Raw genomic sequence first — 21,123 nt, 5'->3', positions numbered from 1 at the left:
CTGTACCCGGGCAGTAGCAGCTAGTGGTACTGACACGTCACCTGAACACTTTAAACCTTGGCCAGCCCTGGTTTCTTTTTTCTTTTTTTAAACAAAACAACCCAAAGTGTCCAATGCAACATAGCTCACATTCTAGTGGCCACATTGTTTAGAATCTAGCTTATCTCGTTGGAATGTGGAAGCGTGGAGCAAAGCCAGGGCCGGACATGGCTGATGTGGCTCAGCCCAGCCTCAGGAGCCAGGGGCACAGGCCACAGCTGCTCCTGTCCCATCACTCCCTTCTCTGTACAGTAGCTTTGATCCTCTGCCTCTGTCCTCCTGGCCTCTTACTCAACTGTGAGAACAGGGAGAAAGGAAGCTTTGTTCTTCTGGAAAGTCAAGACAGGGTCAGGGAGTTCTTAGGTCCATCGTCAGGGTCATCATCACTGTTGGTACCATATGCTATTTGCTGCATGGCCACATCTTACTCGAGTTAGCTCGGGGTATCCGCTGATGGCTCCAGTGGCATAGAGGATGCCACATGTGCCCAGGGGTGATTTAGAGCTGACATAGGGAACATGAATGAAGTCATGCTGGTTCAACATAAAAGGGCAGTGGCTTTCAGTGGGGAGCGCTTCCAACCTGTGGAACACATCTGGCAGTACTAGGAATAGTTTTTATTGTCAGTACTTGAGAGGGTGAGGTATATATATGCTATTAGTATCCAGTGAGTACAGGCTGAAGGTGCATCTGACCATCCCATAATTAGCTAGACCCCCTTTCTCTCAGGCAGCCATCTGCCCTAGCTTCGGGTGTGCTGAACCTGGGGCTGTCTCTGGCTATATGTACTGTGTAAAGTGTCAGGATTGGGGCTGGGTCCTCACCTCACCCTTACAAGGACCATGTGCCTGGACTGCAGGAGTTCGGGGCCACTTTGTCACTGGGGGCGGTCTAGGCCCTTCCCCATGGACAACACAGCAGCTGCTGTTCTTTGGCTTGGCCACTTAAGGAATACTGAGCACGGGCCCCTAGCCACTCTCCAAATTGCCTGGCAGGCAGCAGACAGGATTCTCAGGCCGATGCTGAGCCATCCCTATTCCCTACTCATCAGAGCCTCATGCAAGGGAGGAGAGAGGACTTTAGGACCTCACAGTCAAGTTGGATAGTTTGGACACTTATGGATACCAGCTTGCACAAAGACACACAAAATCACCAGGTGGCTGCACAAATATTTGGGAGTCCTCCAGAGTAGAGTCTGAGGTAGATGGTGCAGTGAGCAGTAGGTGGACTATTTAAATGGGGCAAAGTGGGCTTAAAGCCCCTTCCTAAGGCCAGCAGTAGAGCTTCAGTGTGGAGAAGCAGTTGGAGGCAGCACAGTGTGCAGGCAGTCCCGCAGGAGGTTGCGGGATTATAAGAGAACAGCTGCCAGGACCCTGCCTGCCAAGGGGACCCTGCAAGGGGCTGCTGTAGAGTGTGCTGTGGCCCACACCACAGATAGAATATGCTTGGGGTTGCTTATAGTGCTGTTTGGTCCTGACCCGTTTCATGTTTGGGCTAGCCATTCTCCGAAGGCTGCTTCTGTTCACAGAAAAGCCAGACACTGTGGGGCAGGCTGCCTGTCAGCCCACTGTGAACCCAGTGTCTCCTCTTCTATAGGCTGCAAGGTCTCCCCTAAATTCTGAGGATCTCACTCTCTGGCACCCTGAAGGGTTTGTACAACGGGCATTGGGAGGTCAGAGGAGGAGAAAGTCTTCCAGAGCCTACCTGAATACCTATTGACCTGGCACACCCCATGTCTCTTCAGACCTACAGCCAGTCACCTACTGTGAGCCTGCCTTCTGGTGCTCCATCTCCTACTACGAGCTGAACCAGCGAGTTGGGGAGACATTCCACGCCTCACAGCCATCCATGACAGTAGATGGCTTCACTGACCCCTCCAACTCGGAGCGCTTCTGTCTGGGCCTGCTGTCCAATGTCAACCGGAATGCAGCCGTGGAACTTACGAGGCGACACATCGGTAATATACCCGTCCCCACTCCTGCCTCCTGGGGACACTGAGACCCCCAGCACCGGGTGCTGTAGGACCCAGACAGAGGAGGTAGGAGTGTGGCACAGTGTGTAGATATGTCACCTGGCCTCGGCCCACAGGACATTGGTCCTTGAATGGAGCTGCTTTCTCGTACTCTGGGCCTCTTGTGAGCACAAGGGGACATCCCCACTGGGCAGAGCTCAATGTTTACGTAACCACTGATGTGCTGAGTCAGCTGAAAATGAATTTCTGTCCATCTGGAATGGATTTAGGTGATGGAGGGAAAGAGATAAAAATGCAGACTAAACTAGGGAAGGGAGGTCACTTTGGCAAGGGACCAGGGAGTGCCAAAGCCCCAGTAGCAACTTCACCAAGGCACCTCTGTGCCTTGTGGAGTGGGGTTGAGGGTGGGGGGTACAGAGTAGAACAGTGGGGTGGCAGCAGCTATCCCTCCAGGCACTGTTATAGTAACTCTAAGGAAGGTGATTACCTCTCTCCTCTAGACAGGAGCTCAGGCCTGAGGCTGGGTAATGGCAGAAGTTATTATTGGGACTGGGTCCAGACTCTTTCTTGTGCCAGCTGTTCCAGCTGCTTTAGGAACCCAGAGCTGCCCACCATTCTCCCACTTGGCTTGGAGTAGCCACTTGCAGCTCTGTCAGATGCCCGATCTCCAGCTGGTCTAGTTGGTCTCTGACCCAGTATCCTCTGACCTCCGCAGGGAGAGGTGTGCGGCTCTACTACATCGGAGGGGAGGTCTTTGCGGAGTGCCTCAGTGACAGTGCTATTTTCGTCCAGTCTCCCAACTGCAACCAGCGCTATGGCTGGCACCCGGCCACTGTCTGCAAGATCCCACCAGGTAACCTCTGGAGGATGCTGCCCTGTGCCATGGCTCCTGAGGCATGCCCTGGAAGTGTTTGCCTTTCCTCCACACTGGTGTTTATGTTGACACTGTACCTGTCTGTGCACCACTGACCTAGAGAACAGAGGCAGTGTCTAACAAACCTGTAACCCAGGACGCCCTCCATCACCCCCAGGAGTTAGGCACTGTCTTCCTTCATTCTTTCTCCAAGCATAGGATGTGTTCTGGGTCGACACCAAGATCTAGAGCAAGATGGGAGAGGCGAACAGAGGTGCTCCTGTAGCCACGGCTTTACAGGCCTGAAGTGTTTAAGATGGACACAGGGTGGTTGTGACACACCCAGGGCTATTAGTCCCTGGCAAACAGCCCCGACAGCAAGAAAGGCTATCTACCTGTGGGATGATCAGGAAAGGTGTCCTGGAGGTGATAGGTGTCAGGAGATGGTGGGGTGAAGTTTGGGAGGGCATGTACCGGAAAGGACAGTGTGACGAGGGTGGGACACTGGGTGTGCTGGATGGGGGAGCCATGTAAAAGACAAGGAGATATTTAAAAGGCATCCTGGACTCAGGCCTTGGATCAATTCTGGGTTTATTCTGTAGAGCCGAGGTCTTTCTGAGGATGTCCCCTGGACCCCTGAGAACTGCCAGGCTGGAACTCCCCTACTCCCAAGCCATAAAGCCAATACACTCCTCATACAGTATGTGGCCTGTGTCCAGCTGGCCATTGCCTGGGACACATTGTAGCTCCTCGTCCTGTGTACTGCTGAGAAGATGACAGTGGGCTGTGGGCGGGGCCAGCCAGATTGTAGAAGATCTCAGCTGGGAGTAGAGCTTTGTTTGGGCAGCTTCTGTGGTTTCATTTACAAAGAGCATTCACATCTCTGGGTTCACTCATCTCTAGCGACCCCTGTGGCTCTAAGAAAAGGCTAGGGAGAGAAGTTCTGAGAGTGAGCGGCTTCTCAAAAGACCCAGAGCTTTGAGGAAGCCACAGCAGGGCTGCGCCATGGAGGACTCTCGCTAACTAGCCTGGTGTTCAGTCTGTTGGCTCAGCTGAGGCTGCAGTCCCAGAGGGGCTTATGGACCACGCTTTGTTTTACCTACCTCCTCCAGGAGCAGGCAGGGGTGGAGGTGGAAGCTAGGTGGTATATTCTCAGCTTGCTGCCTTACCCCCTCCATCTCCACAGCTGGTGACGGCTAAACTGGCCCTGGTAGTGTCCTGTTAGCTCAGAGACTGTTAGGGCTCTGATAACCAAGCCTAGCTCCCCACACCCCCAAAGGAGATAGTAAGTCAAGAGAAGCAAAACAGAGTCACACAGCAAATGGGGTCTCTGCTAGTCTACCAGCTACTGGACACGGACTCTGGCCTTTATCTTCTGGGTCATGCAATCCTGGCACTTGGGTAGCAAGACTTCAAACAGGTTTATTTTCAGTGTTATTTGTGCCTGTCTCTAGCTGTACTATGGAGAATTTAGATACACTTTGTTGTTAATGTCACCTCAGACCAAGCCTGTATCCGGAGGCTACCATGTGACCCAGCTATCTTCCCCAGCCCGAGCATGAGACAGGGCTATCTGGTGGAAGGTGCTCTGACCCTCTGCAGAGCATCCCTGTGTTAGCAGGTCCCATGCCCACCTCATTGCCATATGCCCTGCTATTGTACCAATGTAGGAGCACCTGTCCCCAGGTGGCTACCACACAAGGTATTGGAAACCAGGCTCAGGTGCCCTACCTCTCTGAAGCCTAGGGTTCTGCCTCAGCCTCTCTAGGCCATCCCTGTATCACCTAAGCCCACTTCCAAGCTTCCTTCTTGGCATCCCAGCATGTGGAGGTGGCTCCTATAGGCCGGCCTGTACCATCCCTTGCACATGCATCTCCCTGCTAAGGGTGTGCAGATCAAGCGTAGGAATAGAGAAGGCCTATCCTTGCATGGTGATGAGCTCAGAGCAGATAGCCACTGGGTGGGACCATAGTATGCCACTTGAGGTGTGTGAATCCAACTGTTCGGGTGGTCCCGGGATTGGCTTATCTGACTTGTCTGTGGTTGGCAGGCTGCAACCTGAAGATCTTCAACAACCAGGAATTTGCTGCCCTTCTAGCTCAGTCTGTCAACCAGGGCTTTGAGGCTGTCTACCAGCTGACGCGCATGTGCACCATCCGTATGAGCTTCGTCAAAGGCTGGGGAGCAGAGTACAGGTCAGTGCCTAAGCTGCCCTTAGTGGTGGTAGAGGGAGCCAGCTCTAGGCAAGGCATGGCAGCCAAGGATAGCGTCACAGCCTTAGTCTAGTGCTCAGCAGCTCTCAAGCTCCATCAGCATCTCTAGGCCCACTGTGGGGATGCTGGCATATTCTTGTAGAGCTATGGAGGCTAAAAGCCTATGGAGAGTCAGGTGGAAAAGACAGGTTCAGACTTGGCCACTCCTGGGCTGCTGTGTCCTCAATTTTCTTGGGACGGATTCTCAGGATGACTGTCTTCCCTGACAAGGAAGGAGATTCGAGTGTTTTATAGAGAACAGCTAATTCATGTAGATATTTTCATTTAAAGAATGCCAGTTAGCACTTTAAACATGGTACCAGTAATAGCAAGGTCTACCTGGTCTGCTTGGTTGAGGCCCTCAGGCTGTCTAGACTCAGTTTAATGAGAAGGCAGTCTCCTTTTCCCATGCTGGACAGGAGAGGTCTGGGAGGCAGGGCCACATACCCTTCTGCTCCATGCCTCCTCCCTGGCCCCCAGAGTGGAGCCGCACAGAGGTACCCACACGTCAGCTGCAGCCAGCGCCTTGCAAGTTCCTCGCCCCTTCTCTTCATTTTTCCAGATGTTTGGAATCGGTTTTGTTTTGCAGTCATTCTGCACCCTAGCCAAACCCATTTCAATATTGGCTTCGGGCCACCATTTGTAATGAAACCCCGATGAGCATGACTTATGGAAAGTCAGATTCTCAGCAGAGGACGGAGGTCTGTAAAATCTAACCTCGCCGTCTAGGTTTCAGAGCTGTTGCTCTTTCATGGATGCCCCATGGTGCCAGTGAGCAAAGCACCCTGGGCCTTTGAATCTGAAATCCAGGGAGGGTCACCAACTGCTCAGACTGCAGAATTACTCCCAGCCATGCTGCGGTGACCTGGCCCAAAGGTCTGGCTGGACAGATGTCTGAGCCAACCTTTTAGCCCAGGATTTAGATCATTTAGGGAATCAGAGTGAAAGGTTAGAAAATGAATTCTTTAACACACAAACCCCAAAGGAAAGAACCGGGAGGCCTGCTTGCCTTCAGGCAGAGGCCCCAGGCTGACTGAACCTCCCGAGCTGTTCAAGCAAAGCACATGAGGCTTGAGGGAGGGTTAGCCTCAGGATGATGGCCCCGAAAGTGGTACAGCACCAGGGCTGCCCATCTTCAAAGATTGGCAGAAGCCCCTCTCTAGGGCACTGTATCACCACAGAGGAAACCCTGCCAGCACACCCCGTCCTACCCGGCTTACTGCGTCACTGCTGCCTGGCAGCATAGCACGGCAGGCAGCCTAGTGGCGGGTGCGGCCCCTTCCCAGAACAGCCATGCCCTCCTGCATTGTGGGCCAAACAGAGTAAGGTTTCAGGCTGGTTCTTTAAAGCAGCTGTAAGTGGGCCTGCAGCCTAAGCCTCACCTCCAGCTGGCACCCGTATGTCGCCACAGCAGATAGCCTTTGCTCGGTGGAGGCTTCTGGGAGCTTGCCTGTGAGCTGCGTCACTAAGAAGTCTGAATTTAGACAAAGTGCTTTGAGGGAAAAGAAATGTGTGGTGTGCCTTGGTTTTTCCAGTAATTGTTCCCCAGCTAGCTCTGCTGGTAAGATTTTCCAAAATAAGCCGTAGATGGGATTATAGCAGCACCCTGGGACTTGAAGCATGTGGCTCTGTCAGTGCTTTGTAAAAAACGCCCTCCATCAGACAGGCATGTCATGACAGCTGCGGGGCTGACCCAAATCTGGAAGGGGGCTGCAGGCACCTACCCAGTGGCTAAGCTAGGAACCAGGGAGACCTTAATTCAGGCAGGAGGTTCTGCATGGGGGCTTGTCACGGTTCCCGGAAACCGACCTTTAAATCTTTGAGGTCCTCTCCCTCCCAGGAGGACTGGCCTGGTTCAGCCACATTTGCTAGCACCACCTCTAGGCACTGTTTACCTATCTAGCACAAAGAGAGATCTCTGTCTTGGGGTAGCAGAAAGCAGCGTGGTAACTTCCTTGTGTCCTCAACATTTTAGTCTCTCACCTCTTCCCTCTTTTTCCAGGAGACAGACAGTGACCAGCACCCCCTGCTGGATTGAGCTACACCTGAACGGGCCCTTGCAGTGGCTTGACAAGGTCCTCACCCAGATGGGTTCCCCGAGCATCCGCTGTTCCAGTGTGTCTTAGAGACACTAGGAGTAAAGGGAGCGGGCTGGGGAGGGCGGGCTTGGGGAAAATGACCGTGGAAGAGAACTCCATCCAACTTGGTCTTGTCAAAGAACACCGATTCCACTCAACTAAGGCACCAGCCTGTTTCTGAGACCACAGAAGAAAATCCCAGGGATGGATTTATGAACAGCTGTGTCTGCTACATACATGTGCCCCTGTCTGAAGGCCACGTGATGGCTTCTGTTCTGGTGGCTTGAGCTAACAGGTGGTGTATCGCCACCCAACTCCTTGTTTAATGACAGAGGTCTGGGATGTCACAGTCCAAAAGGAAAGTGCCTTTCTCCAGGGCTGGAGTATGGAGTTTACCTTTGGAGAAGTTGTAATGGAGCATGCCCTGTCCCACCACTCTCGCAGAGAGGGTGTACCTGTCAAACTGGATGGCCTACATAGGTACTTGCCCCCACCACTAGGATGCAGAGAGACGGGAACGCGCCGGAGGGTAGAGCTGGGGAGAACCCGCTCTTCCTTGCCCCTTCCTTGGAAGGACCCGCTGAAGCTCAGCATATTGGTGATGTACAGTTCCTACTATCACATCAATCTCAGAGAGACGGATGTGCAAGTGTTCACAGGAAGCAGCACGGGCACTCGTGGAGTGTGTGCCTTGGGTGAGGTGGCACCACACTGAATGAATGCATCTCTGGGAGCTGGCACCACAACTCTGAGGTATAGGCTGTGTTGGCTTATGGAGACAAGTTGCATCAATGAATTTACCTAGCAGAGGCTCTTTGAAATGTCTTCTGTTTGATAAAAAACGATCCTGGGTACGTATGTTGGCTGGAAAACCACGATGGACCCGGCCACTGCTTCTTGCCCTGAGGTTTGGAAGCTGAGAGACATAGAAGCCAATTCACCAGGAGGTAAGACATCCCAGGCTGACATGGGCAAATGAAAAGGGCTATTAAAATTTTTTTACACCTTGGAAAATTGCAGGCCTGGTGCAGAGCGCTCTGTCATCTTCACCCTGGGATGTAGGATTACCTAGCTATGGTAAAGGAATGCCATAGCTAACTGTGACACTGTGTAATGAGCACTGTTCCCAGCGGCAATTACAGAGAAAACGAGTGTAAATTATTTCAACTGGAAAAAAGTCCCTTTCCTGGCTGTTTTAGAACAGGGTACACAGGATCGCCACCTGCAACTGGTACTCGCTTCTTGGCTGCTGTTTCTGTTGTGAAGAGACGAGCCCATGTTTTTGCATGGATTTCCCGTGGAAGTCCTGTCCTGCTACAGAGGGGAAGAAAGTGCACCCTCCAATGTGATAAATCCTCTGATGCCCCCCAGACTCTTGGGGCCCAACCTGGTGCCCCTCCTGCAGGAGCCCGTGGCAGGATATTTCCAGCTGGGCATGCTGATCCTCCTTCAGACACAGATGCCTGTGAGAGTCTCCCCAGGCTGTTGATACAATTCTGAACCCCTCAGGTTCTCTCAAAGGGCACAGACCACGGGCGTGAACATTGTGCCATACCTGAGATGGTCTGTGGACTGCTGCTTCAGACACACGAGTCCTCGGAACTGCCTGCCTGTCATGCATGCTCTGAGTCAGAACACAGCAACGCTCTGCTGTGGCTCCTAGGGAAGCATTCATGGTCCTGTGTCATCAGACGTGAGCAGGGGTTTATGTTACTTGCTGTCCAGTTTCCTAGGGGCTTCCTGTGCCCCTTCCCCAGCTATCCTCCAGGTGGCGAGGGACAGTCCAGTCTGCTGCAACTGGAGAGTAATTGCACTGCTCATAGCAGATGGCGGCTTCTGGAGGCTCACAGTGGGAGTACACCCCTCCACGTTAGTGGCCAGTTGCTGGAGAATGCTGTAGGAGAAAATTCTAGGCAGGTCTACTCTTGGCATCCCTGAGAGTCAAAGGCTTGGAGTCTAGGAAAGGTCACACCATGATGGAGAACACAGGTCATTTGGGTGTGTGTAATCAAAGTGCCCTCCCAGATCAATTCTCCTTTTCGTATGAACAGCATCTCTACTACTAAAGAGGAGTTGAGAATCGAGAAGATGACAGTGCAGCAGTGGGTGTGGCCTGACTACATGTGCTGTTCCAGCCCTGGGCGCCCGCTGACACCCACCCCCAGGCAGAGGCCTTCGTCTTCAGCACCCCTGAGAAGCTGACTCTGTACCCCTTCTCCTCTGCTGCCCCTCCTTCCTTAGTGCTTGTTCAGGTAGTCCCAGCCACGTGAATTAGAGTCCTGTGCTGGCCTGCCATGGCAGCTGGCTCCCTTCCAGACCAACTGTAGAGAGACCTGGCATTTTGAAGAAAGCCTAGACTGGAGAGCAGGGCCTCTCTTGGGAAGGACACAAGGCGGGCAGGGCTGCTGGCAGACTTCTCCACTGACCTGAGTGTGCTTTTTTTTTTTTTTCCTAAATGTATTGCATCAAGCCTCAGTGCTTATGGAGTGCTGTGGTCTTCATCTTCCCCAACTTGCTTCTCAGAGCTGGGATGTATTCCAGAGCCTGATGTTTTTATTCAAACCACAGAAAAGTTTTCTTTAAGTAGCCTGTGCAGTCATGCATGTGCCTGAGTTGTCTGGAGCAGAGGCAAATATCTGACTTCATTCTTAGCCCCAAGCTGCCATTTCTGAGTCCTTGAGAGGCTGAGAAGGCTCTAGCTCTGCACTGTATTCTTACTGTGACTAGATGCGTGAGCGCTTTACATTAGAAGGAACCTGGTCAGAGCTCACTCCTGTCTTTGTGTGGCATTTGTGTTCCATTACTGGCCCCTTTAAGTAACGGCCTTCACAGCACCTTCCCAGTGGGTAGAAAGCCACACACCAGGATGTGAGTCAACCGTGAAGATGTGGCATTGCAGACTGGGGAACATGTGGATGCATGGCTATCGCCCTGAACAGCCCCTGCAGCTGCTTGTGTTAACACAAAAGTGATGTTTAGCATTCTGCCGCTTTCATATTTATGTAACAATTCCTTAAAGCCATTCAGATGGCTAACTATTTAATTTCTTTAGGACAGTTGTAAAGGTCTCTCCTGAGGACAATGACTTAGGAGAACTGGGGCACAGCCAGTCCCAGACACTGGTGGAGGCTGCAGTGACTTTTTTTGGCTCAGGATCCACAAGCATCAGAGTAGACTGGGTCAACAAGTGGTGGCGTGTGTAAACAGGCTGCCCTAGTCAAGCCCAGTCCCTTCAACAGTACGTCCGATGCACCACGGCCCCCTCCCTACTGGAAGTGGGAACTTCAAATGGAAATTGGAGCCATCTTTTATCCCAGAAGCCTTTGCTGCTGCCAGGGCAAGTGCGCTGGTGTGGACTCTTGTTTTGGGATGTTTGGAGGCTGAGGTTCTTGTCACTCCTTAGCCAGCCAGGCCTTTAGTGTCTTTGTAAAAAGCATGTATTTATAGTGTTTTAGATTTTTCTAACTTTTGTATCTTACAGCATTGTACCCCATTGTTAAAGAGCCGTGTCCCCTCTTCTTATAAACGCCCTTCTAATAAACTTTTCACCGTAAAGCTCCTGAGGCAGGAGCACAGTCTGATTCCCTGCTGCTGTCTCTGGGGAAAGGGATTTACAAGGGGACCCCAACAGGACCTGGGGGCTTCAGAGCTCAGCAGGTGCTAATACCACAACACTGAAGTAATACCTGCCCTTGCCTCCTTAACAAGGAGGACGCCCTGGGTTCCCCAGGTATGGTGCTAGTCATAGACACATTCTGGAATCCCCCTGTATACCAAGGCTATTTCCCCTGCCCCGCAGGGCCTTCCCTCACAGTCCTCTGCCGTGCTGTCACTGTCTCCCATGCCACTCTCTTTCCAGAGACAGAAAAATTACAAGTCGTGCCTTGTGATGCCATTCTGAATTCCAAATTCAAAATGAGATATGAGCTGCTGCTCTAACTGAAATGCATGTCAACCTCAGGAGGCATGGATGAAGATGGTCAAAATACTGGAGAGAGGCTCAAATGGGGTAGAGGAGACAGATCCCCACCCTTTAGGTAGGCCTCCACAGGCCACCTTCCGCCCTGAGGCTCATCTCCCAGCTTCCCTCCAGGTTTGCTGTAGACTTATTGTAGTTCCCTGGAAGGGCCTGGACCCCAGTCTGCACCTTGGGCAACTACTCACAGTGAACTGTGGGAAGTGACTCCGAGCCAACTGCCTTTCTCACCATTCAGCCCCCGCTCTTGGCAGCTCCTACCTGAGCCCCCATGTGTTTCTTTTCCCTGATCCCTCACCTTGCTGAGGCTCTAGTTGAGCAAACTGCCCCTTTGGAAAGGCCCTACCAGTTCTCCTTGGATAGACCTTGTGTTCCCAGACCACATTGTGTGTGTGTGTTCTTAACAGTCCTTCATAATAAGTTCATCAAGCCCAGGCTTTCCAGCCACACAAACACTAGTGACTCCTGTATCAGCCCCGAGCTTCCAACTCGGGGACAGAGAGAGGCCTGCTGGCCCATCAACTGCCCATGTTCACAACCAGAAGTTACCATTCCCTTCTGCAGAACTATACTGGTAGAGGTCATCTTTGCCCACGGCTTCCCACCAAGAGTCTCTGCTCTCACCACCATGGCCGCATCTCCAACACCTAGACCCCGCACAGCCCACCACTTCTCTGGTCTCCTGCCTGCTCTCACAGTTCACACAGTCCATATTAGCTATAACTGTCTCTATAGAGAGAGATACCTGAAATAATAAGATTTGTTTTGACTCATGATCTCAGACCTTTCAGCCCATGGTCATTTATCCCCACTGCTGTGGGCCTGCAATGAAAGGAAGGGGAATGAGCAAGGGCATGGCCCCAGTGATTGTGTGGTCAGGCCTATCTCAAAGGTTCCTCCAGCTCCCAGTAGTGCCGTGAGTCAGGAACAGCCCTTAACACATGGGATCGGTCCCCTTTCGAGGGATCAGGGAAAGAAACATGGGGTGGGCATGGGGGGAACTCAAAGCCAAACAATACTGCCCCCAGTCTAAGGTCGTCCATGGAAGACCTGGCCTTCCTGTCTCTGCCCAGCTCTCTACTGCTTGCCTTATTCTCTACAGCGCAGCAGTGGTGGGGACTCTGCCATCCTCTCTGCGTGCCTGCCCCTGCTCCTCCTCCCCATACTGTTGTGGCCACCTCTGTACCAATGCTTTGCAGCTGCTTTCAGTTCTCCTCCCAGGAAGCCCTTATTTGTCACCATATGTTTACCTGTGTCTGTCATCCCTTGCAAGCAGGGAGTCCCTGAGAGCAGGCCTGTATAGCAGTCTTGCATCCCTGGCTTCCTGTGGCCTAATAGGTGCACCAGCTAGTGCCCGTCTGGGGTTTCACCTTAGCTCTGTGCCTTCTATGGCTTTCCACTGTACTACTACAGTGCTAGTCATTTGTGGAACGAAAAGGAAGTGGCCAAAACCCAGTTCCGGGTCACTTGCTATTACAGCTGTCCCAAAATTCTAATTTGTCCCCCTCTAGTTCAGGGATAAATGAGTGACACAATAACTGCAACCCTTTACCTCACCCACAGCAATAGCCCATAGTTGGTGCCGAGTCCACTGAGCCAGAGAATCCTCAGTGCAGCGAGCTGATCAGATATGTATGGTCAAGGTTGCTGCTACCAGGCCTTCCTGGAACGGCTGAAGACCCTTTGTGCCTAGAGCATCTCAGTCCCTTGGGACAGGCAAGCATATTTGTTAGGGCTTTTATTTCTATACCTCTGTTCATGTCATGACTTACCATGAGAATTTTCATGTCTCCACTTACCTGTGTGCATGAACTCTTTATTGCTTTTATCTGGAATCCAGCATTACTTCCCCGGGATTCTCAAAGCACATCCCAGGAGTGTCAGTATCACCCAGGATGGTACAAATGTGGCTTTTCAGGTCCCACCATACACCAACTTTATCAGATCTGGGGTAGGAGCTCTTCTGAGCCGGGCTCTCTTTTGGAAACAGCTGTGGTGTAAGCTGGCCGTAACTTTCTGCCCAGTCTGCTTGGCCTTCTTTCACGTGACCTTGTCTTGCTTGCCTCTTGCTCCCATCTGAACTGAAGTCTGAGCTCCAGGAGAATAGAAACACCATCCTCAAGACCGACTCCTCCGTCACGCTCGCTCTGATGCTGGCACCAAGAGTCACAGGCCATGCAGGCTGGTTCAGCCTTAGCAGGGTTGAAAGTCAAGTTGAAGCAACTGAACTTTGCTAATGATGAGTGTCTGGAGATTTCCTAGGGATGGGTCATTAATGCAGTCCATGTCCTTAAATTCAGGTTAAATCAATGTTTCTTCCCACCAACACGGTTATCCTTATAAAGCACAGACCCTGGACATCAGTGAGCTCACACCGCTGTAGCATTAAAGCCATCTGATGGCTGCTTCTTTCCCAAGGACAGCAGAGAGGCTCCTGGTTAGCAAGGTGAGCTTGAGTGTCTGTCGCCCAGTTTCTTGGTGGTGAGCATACACGGGCATAGTACACTTGCCATCTGAGTTCTCTAGAGCCTGAGGTAAGGGGACTGAACGCCGAAGGCCATTGTGGCAAAACTACATCTCGAAAACAAAAGAAACGGGCTGGCAAGATGGCTCAGTGGGTCAAGGTGCTTGCTGCCAACCCTGATGACCTGAGTTCAAGTCTCAAGGACCCACACCGTGAAAGGAGAGAACAAACTCCTTAAAGTTGTCCTCTGACCTTCACATACACCAAGTGGCACACATGTACACACACATAAATGTAGCACACACAAAGGCTATAAGACTCCCGCTCCCCATACACACATGTACACCAAGCAAGTTTGTATACCAAAAATAGTCATAATTTTAAGGCCAGGTTTCCATAAGGAGGGATGGGGGAGTGGAACTGTTCAATCACTAGGACACTGGAAATGGGCTGCCCAGCATTCTGAGGATAGATACACATGACTGCTATAACTGTTCATTCCACACACCAGAGGAACAACCAGAATCAAGCAAGATGCTCTCAGCACTGGAACCTACTTCCCTCATAGTTAGGGTATAGAGCAGCTCCGTGGGGAACATGAGACTCAGCGTGTGCTCCTGAGGTACAAGGCAGGTCACTGAGCAGAGACCTGCGTTCTGCTCTGTAGCAGCACTTCACTGCCCAGGTACACAAAGGGGATGTCAACTTCCAGTCTGAGCAGCCCACAAGCCCATCCAGATTCAGAACACTGGGGAAGATGTTCACATTCTCTCTCCCTGTAGGCCTCTGAGACTGTTTGATAATGATCTAATGCTCAATCGTCCCCTGTAGACGGGTGTGTGTGAAGAGCACGTCTGGTCATCAGTGCATTTGCTTAAGCTCTCTCCTTCAAGCAGAGCTCTAATGAACCAGAACCCCTGTCCATTCTAGAGACTTGCTAAATTTAGCTTAACAGCAGCAAACACCCACCCTCAAAATAGTCCCTAGAGCCCACATCTTACCCCTCCACCATGACTCTCCTGCTTACACAGGGTAAGGGGCCATGCTTCATGCTTTTTCAATGGTCACTGTTAAGAGACCATCCCAAGAGCACTGATTCCTCTTCCAGAGGACCTGGAATCAGCTCCCAGCACCCAAATGGCAGCTCACAAACACCTGTAATCCCAGTCCCAGATGACCCAACTCCTTCTTTTGACCTCCACAGGCACCATGTGGTGTAGTCATACTTGCAGGCAAAAATGGCAAAACACCCATACACGCAAAAATAAATTTAAAGGAGACTATCCCAAGGAACATGATAAACTGTCAAGACGTTCCTCCCCAGCTCTCCACAGTGGGAGGGTGACAGCAGGCACACATCTTCCTCTCGTTCGGAGCAGTTCACAGGCGAGGCCTGGTGTAGACCTATGATCCTTGAACCACATTCTACATTGCCCCACTATTTAAGCCCAGCTTCCCCAAATCTTTAGTCTCTCTAGATCAGATGTGGCCAAGTTCTATAAATAGAGAGCAAGCCAGCTGGTTCTGTCAACCTTCTCATTCTCTGCCATATTTTCAAACTGTAAAAATAGCCTTGCTTTCATCACTTTGAAATCATTACATAACATGATTGTTTCAGGGAAGAAAAATTTAACTTATTTTCTCTCTCTCTCTCTCTCTCTCTCTCTCTCTCTCTCTCTCTCTCCCCTCTCTCTCATATCTAGAACTCATGGATCTTCAGACTCTGTGATCATTTCCACCAAGCAGACTGTACTTGTCAACAAAAATTGTGGGCCTACTACGTGCCAAGCACTATGTTATAGAAACAAGAGGTATTTAAGGCAGAAAGCCAGTTTCTTACCTTCAGTCCACGTGGAACTCTAACTTATGTGCACATAAGTAGACAACACCTGTCACCACAGCATCAGCTCAGGAATATATAGGCAAAGTAGATTCTGAAACACTGCAGGCAACAAACTACAAAAGACACCAGGCTTCCACCAACTCACACCTCTTCCCAAACAGAACAAAACACATTAGCAGACTTTATAAATAAATCATCTTTTAATTACTTGGTTTTGTTTAGTCAGCAAAATCAAGTCCACAGCCTTTTCTAGTCTATTTCTTCCCTTAATCATGTGACCTAATATATTTTCTAAAATCTTCCATATTTTAAGAAAAACAAGTTCTACCTTTCTAGCAACCCACAGCCAACTTCCCTAATTTCCCTTCTAACCAGTGGTGAATGCACTCACCTTAAAGTATTAGTCCCCCTGAAAGGCTGGTGGTAAACCCAAGCTCAAAGCTTACAAGATCAGAGTGTGGGGAGTGGGAACACAGGAACCCGGAGCAAACCAGCACCCACTGTTTCTAGAATACCGTCATCACCAGGACCATGCCTCCTCCCTGGGTTGGTTCTGGCCTGGCCAAGCATGTTTCAGGTCCTGTAAGTGGTACCCAAGCAGGTACGTCTTGTTTCTGGTCATGACCTAAGTCATGGTTGACACTAAGTCAGGCCAGCTCTCAGCCCACGATGAGTACCATGTACATGGCCGCATATCCTTAGAGACCGACGACAATGCAGGGGACTCACGCCTGCCTCACAGAAGTGTCTGTGATGACAGACTAGGCACTTTTAGACCTTTTCCCCTCTTTTCCTTTAGAACTTTGCTCCGTGCCCCCCTGGGGCTGGGCCCTGGAGTGTGGAGGAGCCAACAGCCCTGGAAGTGAACCATGATGGTGGCTCAGGACCTGGCTGTTGGGAGGCTCACCTATCCCCGCACTGCTTGGAACTGGTGCTTTGACAGCAACCTCTGGCTTCCAAGCAGAAAGAAGGGGAGACCTGCTCTGAAACCTCACGTCGCCAGGGAGAGCACTCAGTGGTCGAAGAGCACAGCTGCCAGTGTCAGTAGTGTGCTCAGAACCAACACTGCTGCTCCCTGGGTCCACACGAGGGCACTCAGGGCCCTTGCCCAGCAGTGGGGAGAGGGGAGTTTACATTCCCCAGAGGAGGAAACCTTCGCCTCTGTTTCTTATAGAGACACACCTGGCTTTTGCTGCTTTGTGGCAGGAACTCAGACACTGAACTTACTAAGGACTAAGAGACAAACCCATGAGCCACCTGTTCCCTATCCCTTAGGCACATCCTACATCTACAGCTGCCTTTCTTGTCACCAGCATTCACCTTAGGTCAGAGCTGTGCTCTTGGCGGGGACCAGTGACAGTACACAGCCGATAGCACAAGCTCCTGACCTGCAGACGGTATGAATGGGGCAATCTAGCACAGAAGCAGAACTCCCTGTGGAGCCCAGCCTGGCCTCAGACCCTCAGTGCTGAGGTCACAGTGCGCTCTCCGACACTTGGTTCTCCTGTATTACACATTTCCGAGCCTCATTTTACCCAGGTTCTTAAAACGAAGACTGTAGATCTGAAGGGTTTCCACACTGTCATTTCACTCCTCCGTCACTTATGCGGCAGGAACAAAGATTTCTCCCTAGCGCCTTTCTAAAAGCTCAGGTAAGGGAACCCCAAAAACCAGTCAGGTGGCCAGAGTGCTAATGGCAATCTTGGCAGAAGAGAACCCCGTTGAGAAGGGAAGCACTTGGGGAGCACGGTGCTGGCATCGGAGTCGTCAAACCTAGCAGAAGAGCTTAGTGCTCGTCATCAGAAGAAAGGCCCTCGATCTCATCTCGGTCCCCTCCTATTGCCATCCAGAAGGCTTTGGCCACCTGTGGAGGGAAGCACGGAACAAAGGTCAGGTTAGTTGGTAACAGCTAACCTTCAGCTCACTTCAGATGCCACACCCAAACTGCCTAAGGTCTACACTTCTACACTTTTCCCCTCCAACAACACACATTAAATCCCCGAGCAGCCTTTGACCCAGACTTCTGGATGTGATCAGGGCCGTACATGAGTGTGAAGGGTAGGGATATGTTTGGCTTCATTCCTGACAGAAACAAAACCCCCAGCACGCTGCTGGCCTCAGTGTCTGGAAAGGAGATGGAGAGATCGGTGATGACACAGTTCATATAAGGAGATGTCACTGAGCATGTCCATTTCCTGACAAGAACATGTGTTGCTCTGGAAATGAATAGATAAAACAGCGAAGAGCTCCCTGGATTAACAGGAAGGCAAGCATGATGCCTCTGTGAAGGTCCCATGTCACGTAACATGCACTGATGGCAGCACCTGTGTTACTGTTGCACAAATAACCATCCAGCTGGCTGTAATACCCAGGGCACAGCGCACATCAGAGCCTCGTACAGACAATAAATACCTGCGGGTCGTCTCACCTTTTCTGCATGCAACTTTCTTTGCTCATGAGGAAGCGTCGCAGCCTTGTCTAGGGGGAAAAATATATCTTAAGAAATTTGTCTAACAGCACAGGAGAATCTGGAGCTCATGGGTGCGCTAACACTCGGAGGTGGTAGATGGGTTTCTAAGACATACACTCATGGCGCAGTCATTACGCTATTAGGAAGCTCTCTCTCCCAAATTTTCCAGATGGGATGTGAGTGAGTTGTGGGGATGTGACAGATGCTGTGTTAATGAGACTCACTGAAAGGAAGAGACACACTTCAGAAAACTCGAGAGTGAGTGAGGAGAAGAGGACAGAGACAGGATGTTTTCCCCAGGGAATTTTTACCAACAAAATGGTCCAATCTCCTAAGCAGCTGAATTTCCCAAGCCCAGAGCTCAGAATCCAATCTAGCCACCACAAAGTGAGATCCTACGACATAAACTAGAAAAGCTTCGACATGCGAGGCTGTGAGACATGCTGGGATAATTACCTTTCATTTCTTTTAACTTTGAAAAGAGTCTCTCGAAGTTCTCCAGATCACCTCCTCCAGTGGTAAGACTGGCCAGTTCTTGAATATCCAGGTCTAACATAGGGTCTGAAATCAGAGCTGGTCACAGACTGCGTCTACATGTGCTACGTACAGGCAGTGCTAGTTCTATGTGCGCACATGGGCAACAGCTGAGTGGTGACACAGGCCAGCTTGATGGCTGTGCTCTGTGGGGCTGCTGGAGCCTCCCTACAGGGCACAGCTTCATCCTTACATCCTACATCCTTACACTGTCTACAACTCAAACATAGAAAAACAGAGTAGCCCATGTTTAAAACTGAACTCACCTAAATGCCAGCAAACTATCCAGAGGCGGGGCTGTTTTAAACCACATTTGCTTAATACACTCTTAATATGAATCCTTCACCATTTCTGCCTCAGTACATTACTTAAAAATAATAAGATTTACTCTAGTTATGTGCATATTCGTGTGTTTCTGTGAGTGGATATATGTCAGCAGAGACCAGAAGAGGGCTTTGGATCTCCCTGAAGCTGGAGGCAGGGTGCTGGAAATCAAGCCTGGGTCTTCTATAGGGCACTGCACTCTCCCAACACTCAATCATCTCTCCAGCCCTGCCTTAGTCCTTCTTCCACAGTGACAGTAGCTTCCCTGACCACCCAGGATCCAGGGCTCCTCAGATCCTTCCCACCGTTGATAGAGCTGTGTCTGCATTTGTGTAAGCTCCTTGGTTTTCTAACATTCTCTGCCACCACTGTCGTGAACACAGAGTACTGAGAGGAGCTCACTTTATACATTTCTTTCTGTCCAATGGCTCTGTCCATCCCTCCCCCTTCCATCTATCAATCTGTCCATCCCTCCTGCTTCCATCTATCAATCTGTCCATCCCTCCCGCTTCCCTTCCATGCATTGCTCTGTCCATCCCTCCTGCTTCCCTTCCATGCATTGCTCTGTCCATCCATTCTTCTTCCTTTGACTCCCAGCCCCATTCCTGGAGCACCAGGGATCAAGCCCAGAGCCTTGCACACGCTTAGGAGGAGGCATTCTATGAATGAGTTGCACTACTGAGCCATACCTTTATCACCATGGATATTTTAACTTACCCAAATATACGTCTGCTTTTCTACAGCCCTGGGAGGGCAGATTGCTTTCTCCTGCTCAAAAGACCCTGGGAATCATGCACTCACGGCTCTACCACTACTTGAGATGCAGCCTTCACTTTAACCCAATTCCATGGCATTCTAATGCCTACATCCTTGACTATTATAAGTTCTAGAAAGACGAGGACAGCGATTTTCAATACCTTTCATGTACCACACTGCTATACAATTGGTTTAAGTGCACTTGGGTTCATAAATGTGTCTTAGTTCGGTGCACATCAGGTAGGCTATTGATGTACAGGCAAAAGGTCATATTTCTGATTTATCTGAGCAGAGAGATGGTAACCAAGCTAGAAATAAAGACAGGGTCACTTTGTGTTTTAAAAATATGTTAAAAGGAAGAGTTTAAGGAGAGCTCGCTCTACCCCTTGCCAGGCATCCTGGGAGGGCTGGCCCACAGGGCCTGAGAGCAAGAGCGCTGGCCCCACTTCTTGTGGCTGCAGTACTTGGCAGTATGGGTCCTGCACCTTGCCTGGGCAGCACAGTAGAACTGGCCCTGGTTGCTGTGGGTTGCAGTTGAGCTGGTCCCAAGGGTGTGAGATTGGGAGAGCTTGCCTGGGCAGTCATGGAGAGTTAGCTCTGATGGTGTGAACGTCAGAGAGCTGTCAGGCTGACCAACTCAGCTACCAACCAGACCCAGATCCAGGGCTTTGAGTTGTTCCACCCCAACATCAATGCCAACCATGAACTGCTGGAGTGTGTAAAGGGGCCGGTCCTCTGGATCCAAAGCTGCAGGATCTCCAGGACACAGGGCAACACCATAGTCCCGAGACGAGTCCCGGTTTACAAGAAAAGTTGTTTGGGCAAAAAGGTATAGTGTGTTGTCACGTAGGACACCCCATCCCATGACACATTGGTTTCACAGAGAGATTTTTGTTGTTGTTTTCTTTGGGGCAGGGGAGGTTGCAAGGTGGCGGGCAGATATGGAGGGATGGAGAGATGAATGGGATTGGGGGCATGATGGGAAAGTCACAAAGAATCAATAACAAGTTTTTTTTAAACGAGCTTAGATGGAGCACTGAAGACAGCAGTGTTTAAATTTTGGGAAAAGGAGGAGAGCAGTCTTGCAAAAGCATGCAGAAGGGAAACCAGGAGATGCTGTGCTGGTAAGTGAAGAGAAGACACGGTTTCAGTGAAGCACTGTCCACAGTCCTGAAGGCCACTCAGTCAGGATGAGGACGGGAAATACTAGAGTTAGTGGCACAGAGGTCGCAGGTGGCCCTCACAGACAGCCATTTGAATGTCAGAATGGGACACAAGCTGGATGAGCTATGGAAGCGCATGGATGGGAATGGGTCAGTAACCGCTGACCCCGACTGCAGGGACAAGGTAAGGAGAGAAGACTGCACGTCCCTTCTCTTCCCATGTTCTGAATTCTGCTGCTATCTCTGGGAGCTCATGGAGGAACTTACCGACAATGCTGTCAACCTGTGCGCCTGCTGAGCCACACGCACCACTGTGATGGCCAGGGAGGGACTCTGTCCTCTCAGCTGTTGGCGACGGCTCCTGCTGCTGGGGAAATACAGGGAAGCAACAACTTAACA

At 50.9% G+C, this 21,123-nt stretch overlaps 2 protein-coding genes across 3 annotated transcripts in view; one reads left to right on the top strand and one right to left on the bottom strand.

The window, feature by feature from the left end:
- Positions 1-10,749, top strand: part of Smad3 (SMAD family member 3) — a 110,521-nt gene extending 99,772 nt beyond the window's left edge. Inside the window, exons 6-9 of the mRNA XM_021171797.3 lie at positions 1,784-1,996; positions 2,727-2,864; positions 4,915-5,059; positions 7,119-10,749. Coding sequence (XP_021027456.1) covers positions 1,784-1,996; positions 2,727-2,864; positions 4,915-5,059; positions 7,119-7,242 — 620 coding nt within the window. The 3' untranslated portion in view covers positions 7,243-10,749. The remainder of the gene's footprint in view (positions 1-1,783; positions 1,997-2,726; positions 2,865-4,914; positions 5,060-7,118) is intronic.
- Positions 10,750-15,658: 4,909 nt separating this feature from the next.
- Aagab (alpha and gamma adaptin binding protein) overlaps positions 15,659-21,123 on the bottom strand; it is a 38,930-nt gene continuing 33,465 nt past the window's right edge. Inside the window, exons 7-10 of one of the 2 annotated variants that reach the window (XM_021172068.3) lie at positions 20,992-21,091; positions 18,404-18,508; positions 17,906-17,955; positions 15,659-17,341 (exon numbers count right to left, since the gene is read on the bottom strand). In XM_021172068.3, the coding sequence (XP_021027727.1) occupies positions 17,264-17,341; positions 17,906-17,955; positions 18,404-18,508; positions 20,992-21,091 (333 nt within the window). In that variant the 3' untranslated portion in view covers positions 15,659-17,263. The remainder of the gene's footprint in view (positions 17,342-17,905; positions 17,956-18,403; positions 18,509-20,991; positions 21,092-21,123) is intronic. The other variant, XM_021172069.3, reaches the window with a different exon arrangement.

Source organism: Mus caroli, unplaced genomic scaffold (genome assembly GCF_978045245.1).
Source record: "Mus caroli unplaced genomic scaffold, Mus_caroli_1 scaffold_11, whole genome shotgun sequence".
Classification (NCBI taxonomy): domain Eukaryota; kingdom Metazoa; phylum Chordata; class Mammalia; order Rodentia; family Muridae; genus Mus; species Mus caroli.
Note: the sequence above shows the minus strand (reverse complement) of the source record. Positions and strands in the feature narration are given on the sequence as shown.